This window comes from Nannobrachium achirus (assembly GCF_963921795.1).
Source record: "Nannobrachium achirus genome assembly, chromosome: 15".
Classification (NCBI taxonomy): domain Eukaryota; kingdom Metazoa; phylum Chordata; class Actinopteri; order Myctophiformes; family Myctophidae; genus Nannobrachium; species Nannobrachium achirus.
In genome coordinates this window covers 9944613-9962239 of record NC_137822.1, presented here as the reverse complement: position 1 = coordinate 9962239, position 17627 = coordinate 9944613, and the positions used below count along the sequence as shown (strand labels likewise).

General features: G+C 42.0%; 1 protein-coding gene across 1 annotated transcript; it reads right to left on the bottom strand.

Moving 5' to 3' along the window:
* Positions 1–34: 34 nt before the first annotated feature.
* Positions 35–13819, bottom strand: LOC308299579 (annexin A1-like; the record flags this gene model as incomplete). The annotated part of the gene is made up of 11 exons (XM_080743374.1): positions 35–183; positions 347–479; positions 9341–9399; positions 9778–9873; positions 10457–10550; positions 11290–11426; positions 11580–11670; positions 12035–12148; positions 12858–12952; positions 13149–13263; positions 13748–13819. 11 exons carry the CDS (start codon positions 13817–13819, stop codon positions 35–37), a joined length of 1155 nt encoding a protein of 384 aa, XP_080599500.1.
* Between the last annotated feature and the right edge of the window lie 3808 nt (positions 13820–17627).

Below are 17627 nucleotides of genomic sequence, written 5' to 3'. Positions count from 1 at the left end.
CTGTATGAATGCACGTCATCACTTTCTCTCTCCGTTATACGGGAGGAGGGCCTCCTCTGGCCCTTGGGGACCGGTCCACCACTGGCCTTCCAGCGTTGGGATTGGCCGTTTGCAGCTCCACGTCTTCCTCTACCACAACCTTTTTCTTCTTCTTCTTCTTCTTCTCCGGCTCTGGCTCGGGTTCTGGGCAGAGAGGGATTTAATTATACCGAGAATATCTGATCTACAAGCTCACAATGCGTCGCTGCGACACGCAAATAAACAGTTAAAATTTGATTATTTTAGGGGTCGCGGCCTGAAAAGGTTGAGAACCACTGCTCTAGTCTAGCAGGAGATCACAACTTACCAGGCTCAGGCTCCGGCTCAGGCTCCGGAACCTTAATGCAACCTGGGCCTTTGGGGAGCAGGTCCTCTAGGTCCAACATGACCTGGTTGGTGGTGTCCATGTTGTTCCTCCTGTTCTTCTCCTCATCCCGAGCCTGAAGACACAAGAAAAAGAGAGGTTAGGGTGCATGGATAAGGACAGTAAGAAGACACAGAGACAAGGAGCGATAGAAATGAAAAGGGGTGAGGAGTCGACTATTTAAAGAGCGGTGCCAACCGCTCTTTAAATAGTGCTACACTTGGCTCATTGACCAAGCTCTGCGGGACACTTAATGAAATTAACTCGTAAAAGGCACAGCTCACTTCACACTGGGTGTGATTTCTCTTTGCAATTATGACTTTTACCTGATAATTCTGAGTCACCTACCTAGTTCACATTTGTGAGGGGAAAAAATACCAAAAATACCCAAACTTCAGAGAGAGCCAGAGACAGAGAGGGGAGAGGGAGTCTGTGGGAAGACAGGGAAGCAGGGGGAGAGAGCGGGAGGGGGAGAGGGAAGGGAGTACTGCACCATGCTGGGTACCGAAACAAGAACATGCTGATCGACGAGTCATAAAGTGACACGTTGTCAGCACAGCAACCAGTAATAGTTGACATAGCCTACCCTGCCACACTGAAGTCCTCTGGCTGAGCAGAGGGGGCTGTGATCAAACATTACGTTTCTTTCAATTAGTCTACAACTGGAAATTGGAGTATTCGTGGAAAAACATTTAATACAGACAGTATCTGAACTGGGCCAGCCCAGTAATCATTGGTACAGAGTAGATCAGTTCTGAGAACCCGTTATTACTTGAATTGCATGACATTTCACCACTTACTGGTGACTCTAGGTTTTCATAGGACTTTCAAAACTATTATAAATGTATATTTCAAATAATATGGGTTTGTATGAATAACGTTCTCTGCCTGTGTTGTGTTCCACTCACCAATTGCATCTTCTTCTTCAGATCTAGGTTGGCCTGCTGGTAAGCCTTGGACGTTACGTTCAGATAATAAATGGCCAGTCTGTTAAGAGACAAAGTTATAGGACATTTCACTCAAAGGCACTGAAATCAGAATTGTTTTTTTTTTCCTGGAGGTATTGGAATCAGAATCACCCAATTCCCATTAGACACTTCAGAATTAAAATTGCTTTCTCAACCCCAGAATATGACGTAAAAGCAAGATGGCCAGCTTGTGAGTAGACAAGAATTATGTGGACTAACAAAACACAAATTTAATTTATACCCAACAAAAGTGCTAAATTGTAAAAGGTGTTGTGTTTGTCATATGATTGTCTATTGCACTGTTTCCCAAACAGTGGGTCGGGAGTCGGGACCACTTTTTGTGGGTCGCAAGTTGAATATCCCTTTATTTTGTGTTTCCTAAATGTTGTAATTATTATCATTGTAAAAGATTTTCTTAAAAAATCAACAACATATATGACCCTTATTTGAAGAGGTTCCTACTTTTATTTATTTTGTATTTTTATTTCTGCATTATCTTGGACTGACTGTATATATTTGTATTTGTTGTTGTGCTGCACTGTACCATTACCACATTTTGTATTAAAGGAGTAGTTCACCCCCAAAATGACTTTTTTTCTATTGATTACTCATGCCATGGAGACTAGAGTTCAATAATATTTTTAGTTTTTTGTCGCATTCCTAAGACAAAAATGTGATAACAATAAATGTACCCCCATTCGTTCCGGATGGGGACCCGTTTTGAAACGGGTCCCCATCCGGAATCAATGGGGGCAAATGTACTCGAATCAAATCTTTGTCTTAGGAATGTGGCAAAAAACAAAAATATTATTGAACTCTACTCTCCATGGCATGAGCAATCAATAGAAAAAAAGGCATTTTGGGGGTGAACTACTCCTTTAAGAAGAAAAAACATTTTAATTACAAAAAAAAGAAGAAAAAATCATTTTTCATTTCATGAATAAAAGAAAGAATATCGAAGAAATTCCCTAAATTAGAAAACAAATGTTTAAGAAAGAAGTAGTGAACATAGCAGATCTGCAAGCTTGTAACGCAGCGAGAAGCGATGTGTTGTGAGCTTGTAGATCTGCTATTTTCACTCGTTTGGGTACTGGAGCAAACATCTGATTTCTCTTTTGGGAATGGTCTATAAAGTTTGGGAACCCCTGACACAGGGCTTAAGTGGTTAAAGTACAACAACATCTACACTCAGAATATACACAGACACAGCCTATAGATACTGTGTATAGGTCATTACATTTTTCTCAAAATGATTTTTGTTTTTACATTGTGAAATGATTTAAAAAAAATGATTTAAAAAATGTTGCCAAAAAGAGAGAGAGAGAAAAAAATGCTGACATTGACGTGACTCCTTTCTAAATAATAGGACTTGTTATTGCATTGGGTTCCGCCCTCTGTTCAACTCAGTGAGTTGAGAATGGAAACACTGCCCTCATGTGGATTCTTTCATATCACACTGTAACACTGTTAGTGAACAAACACTCGGTGGGAAGGATTCCTGTCACAATATAGAGCCGTTTAACACTGTTACTGAACAAGCACTCTATAGCAATGATTAGTGTTAGTGAACACACATACTGTGATTCCTACCTTGAGGCAGCAGCAGCAGTTAGTTGTTTCTCCAACACAGACTGGTTGGACTTCCTGGTCAGGTGAGCAGGCTGGGTGTGAATTCCTTGGCTACAGCGACATCTGTTGATGGGGACCTACTGATTGGTTTTATTTCACCAGACTCTACCTAGCTCCAGTGGGTTGGGGCGGCCGCGGCCGCTTCGCGGCCGCTGCCAGAGCACGCAGTCCGGCTTGGGTGCCCTCCGAGACCTCGGTGTCTGAGTCTGGAGCTCTGTGAAAAAAAGAAAAAAGAAAAAAAGCCAGCTGCTGAGCGGGCGTGCGTGCGTGCGTGCTTGCGTGCGTTCAGTGCAATGTGAATGCATGTGACCAATTGATAGGAAGATAGATAGATACGTAATAAACATGAACTAAAAGGAGATCCCAGTAATGTTTTTGGCTTATTTCCACAGGGAAGTCATTCATGAATGAACGAATTATTGATATAGGACTGTCATAGGTACAGTGTCATTGACAGTACAGTTCACTGGTACAAGGTCAACTAAAAGGTGATCCTAGAAAAGACTAAGTCAGGGGGAAACAATTTAAAAAATAAAACAATAAAAACAGCCGATCTACAAGGCTGCATGTGGGCTTGTGGATCAGCTGTTTTGGGTAAATGTGGGTTTGTATTGATCCCTTTATTGAGTGATTGATTGAAGACTTTACGACAAGTTTCATGACAGTACAGTTCACTGGTACAAGCTCAACTAAAAGGAGCTTTATTTATTGAATGAATTATTTCCCTGTCTCCACACCAGGCCCAACTGCGCCGCCACTGACTGATAAATTGCGACCGTCGGGTCGCAGTTACTATCGAAACCTCGACCGGCTGTCTGTCTGTCCGTCACACTTTTGCCCTGCTCATATCTCTGCAACCGCTGCCCCGATCCGTGCCAAATTTGGCACACACAGTCCTTGCCTGCCAAACTACGATTCTCACATGGCCCTCCTCTTCTAGCGCCACCATGAGGCCAAAACTCATTCTGGACACTGCTCCTACAAATCTTGCCCTAAAATCACACAAATCGGTACACACTTGCTCTACGCTCATGTCATCAACATGGATCTGTCCCATGTAGCGCCACCTTCAGGCCGATTTTTTTAAACCCATTTTTGGACACTACTCCTACAGATTTTGCCCTAAAATCACACAAATCGCTACGCAGTCAGTATATATTAGGGAGTCTTACTGGTTTAATTATTTATTTCCCGACTATGTTTCCGAGACTGATTATTTATTTATTTATTTCCCGACTATGTTTCCGAGACTGATTATTTATTTATTTATTTATTTCCTGACTGTTTCCGAGACTGATTATTTATGTAATTAATTATTTATTTATTTCCGCCCCTGGACTCCGCCCCCCCCCAGGCGTCTGCCTATCGATCGGCTGGGCTTTAAAGAGCCATAACTCCGTTTTGCAGCGTGCTACCGTCTCCAAACTCGCTTTCTGGCTTCTCGTGTTACTGGTATTAAATACCACATACAAGCTCACGGAAGCTCCATCCAACTTCTGCGCAATGCATTATGGGATGTTGGAAAGTTGTGGATACTAGCAACAGAGTATTTAAATAAATAAATAAATAAATAAATAAATAAATATATAATGAATGAACGAACACATGAATAAATAAATAAATAAACAAAGAAAGTGTGTGTGTGTGTGTGTGTGTGTGTGTGTGTGTGTGTGCATGCATGCATGCGTGCGTGCGTGCGTGCGTAATTACTGCCTCCTCGTTAAGAACCCCACACATTTAGGCAAATTCTTTCTTTCTTTCTTCCTTCCTTCCTTCCTTCCTTCCTTCCTGTAAATGAGGCCGCATGACAAGCGTTCTCGTCACCGCGCTGACGGGGTAATTACACGCAAATACAAGGGGTGGAGTCGAACTTAACGAGTGGGCGTGGTTTCAACTACAAGCTCACAACGCGCCACATCAAGACGCGTTGTGAGCTTGTAGATCTGCTATTAACGAGTGGGCGTGGTTTCAACAAGAGGGAGGACTCTGACTTAACGAGTGGGCCTAACGTAATGAGTTTTGTGGGCGTCGCACGCATTAATTATGTAAATTAAGCCGACTTATGCAAAAGGGGCGGGGCATGGTTTGGAAATGCATTTGGGTATGGTTCGCATACATTATGCTCGCATACATTATGCTAATGAGGGCGTTAAGGTGGGTTTCCCAGCGCGTAAAAAATGCAGACGACCGTATGTAAATGAAGGGGAGGAGCTTAGTCGACGTATGCAAATTGGGGGCGGGGCATGGTTTGGAAATGCGTTTGGGTATGGTTCGCATACATTATGCTCGCAGACATTATGCTAATGAGGGCGTTAAGGTGGGTTTCCCAGCGCGTAAAAAATGCAGACGACCGTATGTAAATGAAGGGGAGGAGCTTAGTCGACGTATGAAAATTGGGGGCGGTGCATGGTTTGGAAATGTGTGTGGGTGTGGTTCGCATAAATTATGCTAATGAGGCTGTTAAGTGGCGTTTCCCAGCGCGTAAAATATGCAGACGACCGTATGTAAATGAAGGGGAGGAGCTTAGGCGACGTATGCAAATTGGGGGCGGGGCATGGTTTGGAAATGCGTGTGGGCGTGGTTTGCAGACATTATGCTCGCATACATTATGCTAATGAGGGCGTTAAGGTGGGTTTCCCAGCGCGTAAAAAATGCAGACGACCGTATGTAAATGAAGGGGAGGAGCTTAGTCGACGTATGAAAATTGGGGCGGGCATGGTTTGGAAATGCGTTTGGGTGTGGTTCGCATACATTATGCTAATGAGGGTGTTAAGGTAGGTTTCCCAGCGCGTAAAAAATGTAGATGACCGTATGTAAATGAAGGGGAGGAGCTTAGTCGACGTATGCAAATTGGGGGCGGGGCATGGTTTGGAAATGCATTTGGGTATGGTTCGCATACATTATGCTCGCATACATTATGCTAATGAGGGCGTTAAGGTGGGTTTCCCAGCGCGTAAAAAATGCAGACGACCGTATGTAAATGAAGGGGAGGAGCTTAGTCGACGTATGCAAATTGGGGGCGGGGCATGGTTTGGAAATGCGTTTGGGTATGGTTCGCATACATTATGCTCGCAGACATTATGCTAATGAGGGCGTTAAGGTGGGTTTCCCAGCGCGTAAAAAATGCAGACGACCGTATGTAAATGAAGGGGAGGAGCTTAGTCGACGTATGAAAATTGGGGGCGGTGCATGGTTTGGAAATGTGTGTGGGTGTGGTTCGCATAAATTATGCTAATGAGGCTGTTAAGTGGCGTTTCCCAGCGCGTAAAATATGCAGACGACCGTATGTAAATGAAGGGGAGGAGCTTAGGCGACGTATGCAAATTGGGGGCGGGGCATGGTTTGGAAATGCGTGTGGGCGTGGTTTGCAGACATTATGCTCGCATACATTATGCTAATGAGGGCGTTAAGGTGGGTTTCCCAGCGCGTAAAAAATGCAGACGACCGTATGTAAATGAAGGGGAGGAGCTTAGTCGACGTATGAAAATTGGGGCGGGCATGGTTTGGAAATGCGTTTGGGTGTGGTTCGCATACATTATGCTAATGAGGGTGTTAAGGTAGGTTTCCCAGCGCGTAAAAAATGTAGATGACCGTATGTAAATGAAGGGGAGGAGCTTAGTCGACGTATGCAAATTGGGGGCGGGGCATGGTTTGGAAATGCATTTGGGTATGGTTCGCATACATTATGCTCGCATACATTATGCTAATGAGGGCGTTAAGGTGGGTTTCCCAGCGCGTAAAAAATGCAGACGACCGTATGTAAATGAAGGGGAGGAGCTTAGTCGACGTATGAAAATTGGGGCGGGGCATGGTTTGGAAATGCGTTTGGGTGTGGTTCGCATACATTATGCTAATGAGGGTGTTAAGGTAGGTTTCCCAGCGCGTAAAAAATGTAGATGACCGTATGTAAATGAAGGGGAGGAGCTTAGTCGACGTATGCAAATTGGGGGCGGGGCATGGTTTGGAAATGCGTTTGGGTATGGTTCGCATACATTATGCTCGCAGACATTATGCTAATGAGGGCGTTAAGGTGGGTTTCCCAGCGCGTAAAAAATGCAGACGACCGTATGTAAATGAAGGGGAGGAGCTTAGTCGACGTATGAAAATTGGGGGCGGTGCATGGTTTGGAAATGTGTGTGGGTGTGGTTCGCATAAATTATGCTAATGAGGCTGTTAAGTGGCGTTTCCCAGCGCGTAAAATATGCAGACGACCGTATGTAAATGAAGGGGAGGAGCTTAGGCGACGTATGCAAATTGGGGGCGGGGCATGGTTTGGAAATGCGTGTGGGCGTGGTTTGCAGACATTATGCTCGCATACATTATGCTAATGAGGGCGTTAAGGTGGGTTTCCCAGCGCGTAAAAAATGCAGACGACCGTATGTAAATGAAGGGGAGGAGCTTAGTCGACGTATGAAAATTGGGGCGGGGCATGGTTTGGAAATGCGTTTGGGTGTGGTTCGCATACATTATGCTAATGAGGGTGTTAAGGTAGGTTTCCCAGCGCGTAAAAAATGTAGATGACCGTATGTAAATGAAGGGGAGGAGCTTAGTCGACGTATGCAAATTAGGGGCGGGGCATGGTTTGGAAATGCGTTTGGGTATGGTTCGCATACATTATGCTCGCAGACATTATGCTAATGAGGGCGTTAAGGTGGGTTTCCCAGCGCGTAAAAAATGCAGACGACCGTATGTAAATGAAGGGGAGGAGCTTAGTCGACGTATGAAAATTGGGGGCGGTGCATGGTTTGGAAATGTGTGTGGGTGTGGTTCGCATAAATTATGCTAATGAGGCTGTTAAGTGGCGTTTCCCAGCGCGTAAAATATGCAGACGACCGTATGTAAATGAAGGGGAGGAGCTTAGGCGACGTATGCAAATTGGGGGCGGGGCATGGTTTGGAAATGCGTGTGGGCGTGGTTTGCAGACATTATGCTCGCATACATTATGCTAATGAGGGCGTTAAGGTGGGTTTCCCAGCGCGTAAAAAATGCAGACGACCGTATGTAAATGAAGGGGAGGAGCTTAGTCGACGTATGAAAATTGGGGCTGGTGCATGGTTTGGAAATGCGTGTGGGCGTGTTGCGCATACATTATGCTTGCATACATTATGCTAATGAGGGCGTTAAGGTGGGTTTCCCAGGGCTTAAAAAATACAGATGACCGTAGTGAGCATTCGTTCCACGAACGCATTCATTCAATGAATGAATGAATAAATAAATAAAGTGCACGTGCACACACGTGTGTGTGTGCGTGCGTGCGTGCGTGCGTGCGTGCGTGCGTGCGTGCGAGCGAGCGAACGCACGTGCACGCACGCACGCACGCACGCACGCACGCACGCACACTTTATTATTTATTCATTCATTCACGCACGCACACACGCACACGCATGCACACTTTATTTTTTAATTAATTCATGAATACAGCCTGCGATATGCGTGAAATCTTGCAAGCACATTCCCACTAGGTCAAGGAACAGATGCCTCCCTTCTCACATTGGCCTGTTATAGCGCCACCAGCGGGTCAACTTTTGCATAACACATTTTTGGAACAAAATGCCTCAAATCATGCATGCAGCTAATTTCAGTAACGTCAAAGAGAGCACTGCCTGCGATCTTGACATTTTGTACTTTTATAGACATTGTTTTCTGGCTTGAAGCGAGCCCACAATTGTTTCGAAGGAACAATATTGTCTAGTTTCCATATGATATGCACATGTATGTCCAAAAAAAAAAAATGATTTAAACTAGTCAAAACAGCCGATCTACAAGCACACAACGCCTCGCACTGTAGATCTGCTGTTTTCACTACTTTTTGTGCAAACAGTAAATTTTTTACTTTTGTGCAAACAGTTTCATTTTTTCCTAATGGCCCGGCCTGGACCGACCGATAATGAACCGGCCGTTCGGGAGTTGTCCCGCTTTTCCCAATGGCCAGCACGTCCCTGCCTGAAACAGTGGTAAATCAGCCAACAACCCACTCCCTCTCATGGTAAATGGCTTACATCTTCAACCGCCTATCTACAAGTTTCCAACATCCCATCGTGCATTGCTCAGAAGGTGCGCGGCAGTTCCGGCATCGCAGCAGAGTGTGATCTACAAGCTCACAACGGTTGCATCTGCGACACGACGTGAGCTTGTATTTCAGCTGTGGCACAGTGAGATGGGTCAAACACAGAGAACCATTCTCACATACAGCAATGTATGTGACAAATAGTAGGAATCTTAATCACTATATTGTGCACTGTAGTGAGTAGGGAAGGGAGTGAAATTGCAAACAGTTTGTGAGGCTAAACATGACACTCCATTAAACCCGATTCACACAAAAGACAGGCAGACATCATACCTTCATAGCCAGATGGAGCTTCTCAGCAAAAAACGCAGGCTTACTCCAGGCACACTTCACTGTACATCAAAAGAAACACAGTTTAGGAGGGCAGCCCGATGGATCACTGAGTAAGAGCGCATAGCACAGTGACATAAATAACGCTATAGTCATTTCCACATATGACCCTAAGTTCAAATAATATATATATATATATATATATATATATATATATTAAAGATGAATACATAAATAATACAGAGGGGTGACGCTTAACTACATTTTGATATCAAACATACAGTGTACAATTCCCAAAACTAAATTTCTTCTCTTCAATAGAGTCTTTAATTCAGTCTGCCCAGAAGCAGGGATAAGAAATGTCCCCACTGGCCATAATGAAAATCCTGTTTACTCAATAAGATTCTGATTGGAATCATTTTAGGAAGAATCCTTCTCACCAATGTCAACAAGACAGTCTTCAATGTCTCCTTTCAGCTCCATGTCCAAGGCTTTGGGTAAGGTGACATCACTGAGGCCAGCGTATTTCTGGAACGCTACGAGGTCAAATGGTGCACATTAATTTACTTTAAGTTTTTTATTTAATTTTACAGGTGGTCATGATGAAACTACCTAAATACAGAACGTTTATATTTATTCTAGGGCTGTCAATCGATTAAAATATTTCCTCTGATGAATCGCATAGTTAATCATGATTAATCTCACATTAATTGCATATTGTTTATACATTCTAAAGCTACCGTAAACAGATCTTTTTCAAGACTTGAATACACGTATCAACATGGGAGTAGTAGACAAATGCTTGCTTTATGCAAATGCATGTTTATTATTAGAGAAATAAACAAAGGAGTGCATGGGAGAAAGAAATGCTGAAATCATAAACTCAAGCCCAACAAATAACAGATGGGCATATTGATTTACTTACTTTAACATTACATAGTATTTATTCATAACTATATGCCTGTAATAAGATAATAAGATGTGACCAGCTATCGGTTTGCACTTGAACATTTTGGACAGACCTTGCAGGCTTTGTACCAACAGTTTGGTCGTAGCTACGGAAAGCTAAGGAAAATGGCAGTGATCCAAAATGGGTTAAAGTGGATAAAGGAACCTTACTTTTAGAGAGCTGAGCAGCACTTCGACTCGTCAGGATGTCAATGAAAGCTTGGACATCGGTTCCTTTGGTGTTCTCACCAGCCTCGAACAGAGCCTGTCATAGAATTTATTATAAATTCAGTTAAGACAATACCTTTATTGATACACAAAGGGAAATGCAGTTAAGGTCCACGCAGTCACGCAGCATCAAACACAAATTGCCAACAGCCTTTTTTACAATGTTCTGTCCTGAAGCGACCACATACACACAGGTTCTCAAAAGTCTAGGGCAGGGGTCTTCAACGTTTTCAGGCCAAGAACCCCTTAGTTGAGAGATGAAGCAGGGACCCCCACAACATTTTCATAGATTCCATATAGTTTCATTGTTTGACAGCACAATCATCAGTGTATTTTGGATTCATGTCAATTTGTGTTTTCAGATATGTAACCACTTGAACCGTCAATAAGTAATAAACTTGACCTTTCACTCTGTACTTAATCTGCTCTTTTTCCCCTCTACACCAAACCTCTTTGCCAAAAATAGCATTGTGAGCTTGTAGATCTGCTATTTTTGGCCAAAGTTCTCAGAATATGGGCGCTAGGGTTCAAGTGGTTAATATAAAAAAAGTTTCTATCACACAAAGATTTGGAGGACCCCCTGTAGTAACTCTGAGGACCCCCTAGGGGTCCCGGACCCCCTGTTGAAGACCTTTGGTCTAGGCCTAGGGACACTCAGGGTTCCTTAGGTGGTTACAGACCCTGAGGTCGACGTAGTTATGGTGGTCCTTGAAATTAAAAGGTTTGAGAACCACTGCATTGCATGTTGGTCATGTTACTACAGTACAGTACTGTACCTTTGCATCCCTTTTGGCGAGGTCCAAGTCCACTTCACTGTCCTCATCTTTGTTGGCTTGCAGCAGGGCCTGAAGGGCCAATGTGAAGTCTCCACTGGTGTCCGCTTTAATGACGTCCTCCAGCTCTTCCTGGTACTCTGATGGAGAGAGAACACTTCATAGGTTGGAATTCACTCCGAAATATAAACATTTTACTGTGCAATATACTGTAGGAACGATAACACAACGAAGGTTGTTTTTGTTGTATGGTAAAGTGGGACTTGGGAGCATCAAATATAAAATTACTGTACCTTCGCTAAAAACACTCTTGATCTCATTGATTTCATAGTTTGACCGTGATGCAAGAATTTCCACCAAGACATCTTCATGTGTGCCCAGTCCCTGTTGGATAGACAATTGGTAGTGTTTAAAAAAGAGATTATTAATTAATGTATCATTTGTATTCTTCAAAAAGAATTGTAACGAAGAATTAAAATGGTAAAATCAAACATATATTCAAATCCATTCTAAACACTGGTTCAAAAAACATTGTTGATTTCTGTAACCCATATTCCTCATTCAGGTGTTCCTCATAAGAAACCATTTACAAAACTATTTAACTGCTTGGTTCTTAAAATTACAAGACTCTGTAACCATGGCTATCGTAAAGAGTGAATATTGGGCATACAAGCCCAAAAATAAATATTAAAAATTGTGAATATTGAACTTGAAAACGATTTCTGTCGATATTAATTAAACTACACACCTTGGTGGCTTTTCTGAGACAGTGGGCATCAAAATGATCAGGTGCCATGAGCAGAGCCAGAACAACATCCTCGAAGTCTGACCTTAGGGATGACTTCAGGTCATCAGCCAGAGCCTGAAACAAGTGCATTTCTGACTAATAAAGTATTCAAAGCACTATTACATTGTAGATCATTTTAAATCTTAGAATATCTAAATCCGATTTTGACATATCTATTGGTTTGGTATTAGACTTATAGCAGGTATTAGCTTGCTTGTTAAAGGCTTAAATTAGGTATGGTATTTTATTTATTTGTAGGCATGTGTCATTTGTTTTTCAGTTTGTCATGTTGTTGTGATGTTTTATATGTGGGAGCAGTGGGACTACAGACGGAAATTGGCTTCTTTCTAAATCCGGCATGTTTACATGAGATCATGTTCAATTGATTGAATTCTTTTAATGTGCACTAAAGTTCTCATGACATGTCACTTGCTGAAAATAACAGATTAGTTTTTGTTTAAGAACGTAGGCAGGCAGTCACTCACTCATTACCGTCTCCCCATGGCCTCCCAAGTAACAAGAAATCTTGTGAAATAAAATGTTGTCAACCAATCAAGGACGATGATACACGAAAGAATAAGTCTCCTCAAAAAAACTAAAGAGCCATCTTCTTTTCTGTCCAAAACCAAATCAGCCGAAACAAATTTTCTCTTTATGATCAATTGAAAAACCTAGTAGTATGTTTATAAAAAGTAGCCTGAATTTTAATACCCTAAAAGCTATAATTCAACCCCCCAAGATGTTGTGGACTATGTGGGGACAGGTTTTGAGGACCATGACTCACCTTCCCAGTGGATTGCTCATAGACTCCTTTGATCCTCTGTCTTTGTTCATTGCTTCTCTTCACCAGAATGGAAATGATCACATCCTCATCTACTCCTGTGAATGCGAATATATGTTATGTTGTAGGCTAGTACGGCTACTACACACTAAAAGAAAAATGTGTATTCTTTCTCAAGTTTCTCAAGGTGGATTAAGAGATCCAATCCAATCTTGAAGAAATTAAGTCATTTTGTAATTAATGTAGAAGTATAGGCCTATAATGTACAGTGCCTCACTAATTAGTTCTTTATACCTTTGGTTTCCATGGCTTTCTGCAGTTCTGAGGCATCACTGCTGGCAGAGAAGTTAGGATACGGAGTAACAGTTCCATAGAACTTAGGCTTCGGCTTCGATGGCTTACCCTTGCCCTGTGAATATATACATTCAATCAGAAAAAGTATTGAGAATGAACTGACAGTAAAGATACACTAACCCACTCAGATCCCCACTGGTAATTGACCAGGGCAGTATTCACATGGCCACCGTGTCCCCAGAGTTTGGCCTTATAAATGATATGCACTGAGGCGCCTTGATGCCTCGCCCAGGCTGCTCCAGTGACCCAGCTGATTTGACAACACCAAAGGCCAGGCTAAAATGGTGAAACTCCAGGCCTGAATACACTGCTGAATATTCTGCTGCCAGACACAGGCTACAATCTCTAATTGATATTGATCACATCTCAGAAATCATAGAAAGGGGTTTCATACGTTCATTCATAGCTTGAAACTCTCACAACACAGAGTGACCATGTTCAATTTTAGCTCAATAAGACAACAGAGAAAAGACCATAATTATAAACACCAAAACTGGACTTTAACTTAAACACATTAACTGTGATGAACCGGTACTCACTGAGTCCACAGAGTCCTTATCAGGGTCCCTGTCATGGATAATGTTTTTGAAGAACTTCTTGAAGAAAGTCATCTTTGCTTCGCTATGAATTGAAAACACAGCTGAATAAGGACCCTGATGTGATTTAGAGCACTGGTTCCCAAACAGCGGGTCAGGATCGATTTGTGGGTCACAGATATTTTTATGGGTCCCTTAATTTTTCTGTCTCCTATTTGGTTTTTAATTATTCAAAACATTTTCAAAAAACATTAACAAAAAAGGAAAATGTGTCATGATAAAAGATAAAATGATAAAGAAATGTCATGAATAAATATAAGAAAAACCTAAGAAATTAGAAAACAAATGTTTAAGAAGTAGAGAAAATAGCCGATCTACAAGCTCACGTGTCTGTGACATGTCGTGTCTGATCTGCTATCTTCACTAGTTTGGGTCCTGGCAAATGTCTAATTTCGCTTTTGGGTCACAAACTAAAACGTTTGGGAACCACTGATTTAGAGAGATTACACGTTACACACTCTGTTCAACAAGAACAATCCAACAGATTATTCACACCTACTGAAACACTTAATATCCCCCAAAATGTAATGGCAAAACTATATGCACTCAAACAAAAACAAAACTCACCCGTTCTGTTAAAGAGCAATCTTGTGAATTCTGCAACACCTTGCAGTGACTCCCTTTGTACGGTTGTTTTCAAAAGTATTCCAAGGCTGGCCAACCCCCTAGCTTGCATTCTCTCAATGCCAGCATTCATTCATACAGGTTGAGCAACTTGTAACTGTAGACCTGTTTGACGATGTAGTTTACTAAACACTGATATCGTATAGTGTATACCTTGGGCCTTTTCTACATGCAACGGGTTGTGTGACAAGTTTAATTTCCACTTGCTTCATACACAAATCAAACAATGGCTTTTACATCTCAACTTTATCCAAGACAAGAGGCTTTACATTGTACATTCACCTATTCACACACCGATGGCAGAGGAAACCATGCAAGGAATGAATCTGCTCATCAGGAGCCATTAGGGGTTCAATGTTTTGCTCAAGGACACTTCGACACTAAATCAACTCTCAATTTCTTATACTTTTAAAACATTGTGACCTTCTTTATCCAGCTATCTCCAAATATCTAACCCTTGAATCTGAAAAAAGAAAATAAATGTGAATTGGAAAAAATAAAAAAAATAAAGGTAAAGTTGTTTCTATGGACACTCAGGCACCCACTGACCTAGTGGTCCTAGTGCAGACCACATAGGCTCCAATGCAACAGCATGTCGCGGGTTTGAATCCTGATCCCGCTGACCTTCTACCTGCTCCGTGTCTCTCCCCATCTCTCTCTCTGTTGTCCAACTCCAGTGTAGGCTACTATCATTAAAGGCAGAAAAGAAAGATCTTTAAAAATTCTTCTTGGACACCTCATTCTGTGGTCTGCAATGATGAGGTCATCTCAATTATGTAATTAATACATGCCAGAACCTGACAATCAACATTTTTTCCATTTACAAACACATGTTTAAAACACCAGACAAACAAACCATCATGCACGGAATTCAACAGAGACGGAGACAGACATCTCACAAGAGGTGTAAACAATTTCAGGTTGGCGTTTTTAAAGATCTTGGCCATTTATTTCTCACGCTTGCACAAAAATGTAATATATCACCAAGTCAGTGGTTCCCAAACCTTTTCAGGTCGACACCCAAAAGAGTTTAGACGTTTGCCCGGGACCCAAACTAGTGAAAATAGCAGATCTACAGGTGCACAGCATATCACTTTGCAGCATTGTGAGCTTGTAGATTGTCTATTTTCGCGACTTTTTTTAATGTAGGAAAACAAGTGGAATTTTACTCGAGTCGTGACCCACAAAAGGGTTGGGTTCTCAAAGTGGGTCTGGGGATCCCCAGGCGTCCTTTAGGAGGTTCCAGGGGGTCCCCAGCTAAATGAAAGACACTATACATAGTACGCAACTGTGCCCTGTGTTTATATACAACATGAACTGTTGGTATTAGAGTTCTCAACGGTCCTGAAAATTTAGGCCCGGCCCTAACTGGGCCCTAACTGTTGGCCCGAGGCCCTACCCGGCCCGACTAGTTAGCATACATTTTAGGCCCTACCCTACCCTAAATGTCGGGTCGGGTTCGGGCAGAATTTGAGAACTCTAGTTGGTATAGGCCTATAGGGACATTGGGAAACAGTTGGATGCTCCAACAAGTCCACATGCAGACTTTTGCCTTTTATTTACCTCCAAACGTGCAGGTTTATTGACAGAGCAGGCTCAGGCCTGGCCAAAACTAACCTCCAAATAAAGGAACTGAGGACACTCAGTTCTGAGGACTCAACACTTGACAGCTAAAGTAATGAAACAAACCAGGAACTTTAGAAACTAGAACAGGACAAATCCTTTTAGAAGGCCCTGGCAGCTCGACCCTGGATGTCATAACGGCTAGCTGCAAGCCAACTTGAACCTACCTCTTCTTGTTTGTGGAGGTTTATGGCAGTTGGCACCTGTAGGCGTAGCATGTCTTTTAACCAGGTGAGGCAAACCATCACATAATTAGTAATCGCAATCGGTAACTCTGTAAACTCACACACAGCTAACTAAGGCCATGAGTTATCTTACACAATGACATAACGAAGTAGCCTACTGTACTGTTTAAAAGTTCAACAATGTTCTCCCAGGCGCCAATTCATTCACAGATCTGTATAAAAAAGACAAAACCTGATATCAACATAGGCTAAACAAACACCCCTCCTTCTCCAGAGTGCTTGGCCCCTTCCAATCAACAGGATTGCCATTCAGCACTGCAGAGGAGAGACAGGTGACCCCACAAATGCTATAACAATGAAAAGAAAATTGTGACACATTTTGAGTGACAAAAAAATATGTTGATAAATCATCCATTATGACAGAAAGTCAACATGTTGCCCCCTGGTGGATGTTTTAAAAACACATCAGTAATTGCTGATAGGCAAATTGATACAAAACTTGTCAGGAATTGCTTTATTTCTCCATACTCAGATTGATATAAAACCTCTCAGGAAATGCTTTTTCATGGAATCATGGAAGTTACCCTCATTTCAAGCAACATCGAGTGTACATAACAATCAAATAAACTACACAATAAATAACAGAACAAAGCTCAAATGCACATGTAACAAACATGAGCATCACACATCTCTATAAATTGAGTACAAAAGTACCCCAATGTAAACAAGCCATTGTGCTTTCTTGGGTTTAAATCCTATTAGACCTTGTATCCACAAGTTTCCGCGGGAGTTTACTGGAGACTATCGGGACCAAACTTCCGGGTTTAACAGCAGACATACAAGCTCACGTCGCGTCGCAGATGCAACCCGTTGTGAGCTTGTAAATCGGCGCCGGAAGCTCGGTACAGACGTCTGCGCAATGCACTATGGGGCGTTGGAAACTCGTGGATACATGAACTGTCCTGTGCTTTTCCTATGCGAACTGCTAATAAAGTATCCAATCAATCAATCAATCACAAATAGATCACAGAGCAAGTTCAAATTAGCATAAAACACAAGATAAAACAAACATATAAAACAAACAAAATTAAATCACACAAAGCTGTTACATACTGACACACATTGGCTAGTGACACATAAGGTCCAACATTCTAATTACAGATTTGATTTCAGTTTAAATAGGCAATAACCTCTTACATTATTTTATAGTAGTTACTACCAACTTCAATTAAAAAAGAAAGGAAAAAAACGGTATGGTAAAAGTGATATATTTACTTTTTTGTTGTTTTGTTGTTGAAAATCTTAAGTCCCAAATAATTCCACACTATACAGAATGGTTTGTATCGCAGTGTAGAATAGTTATTATTATTATCAACATTATGAATTGTATG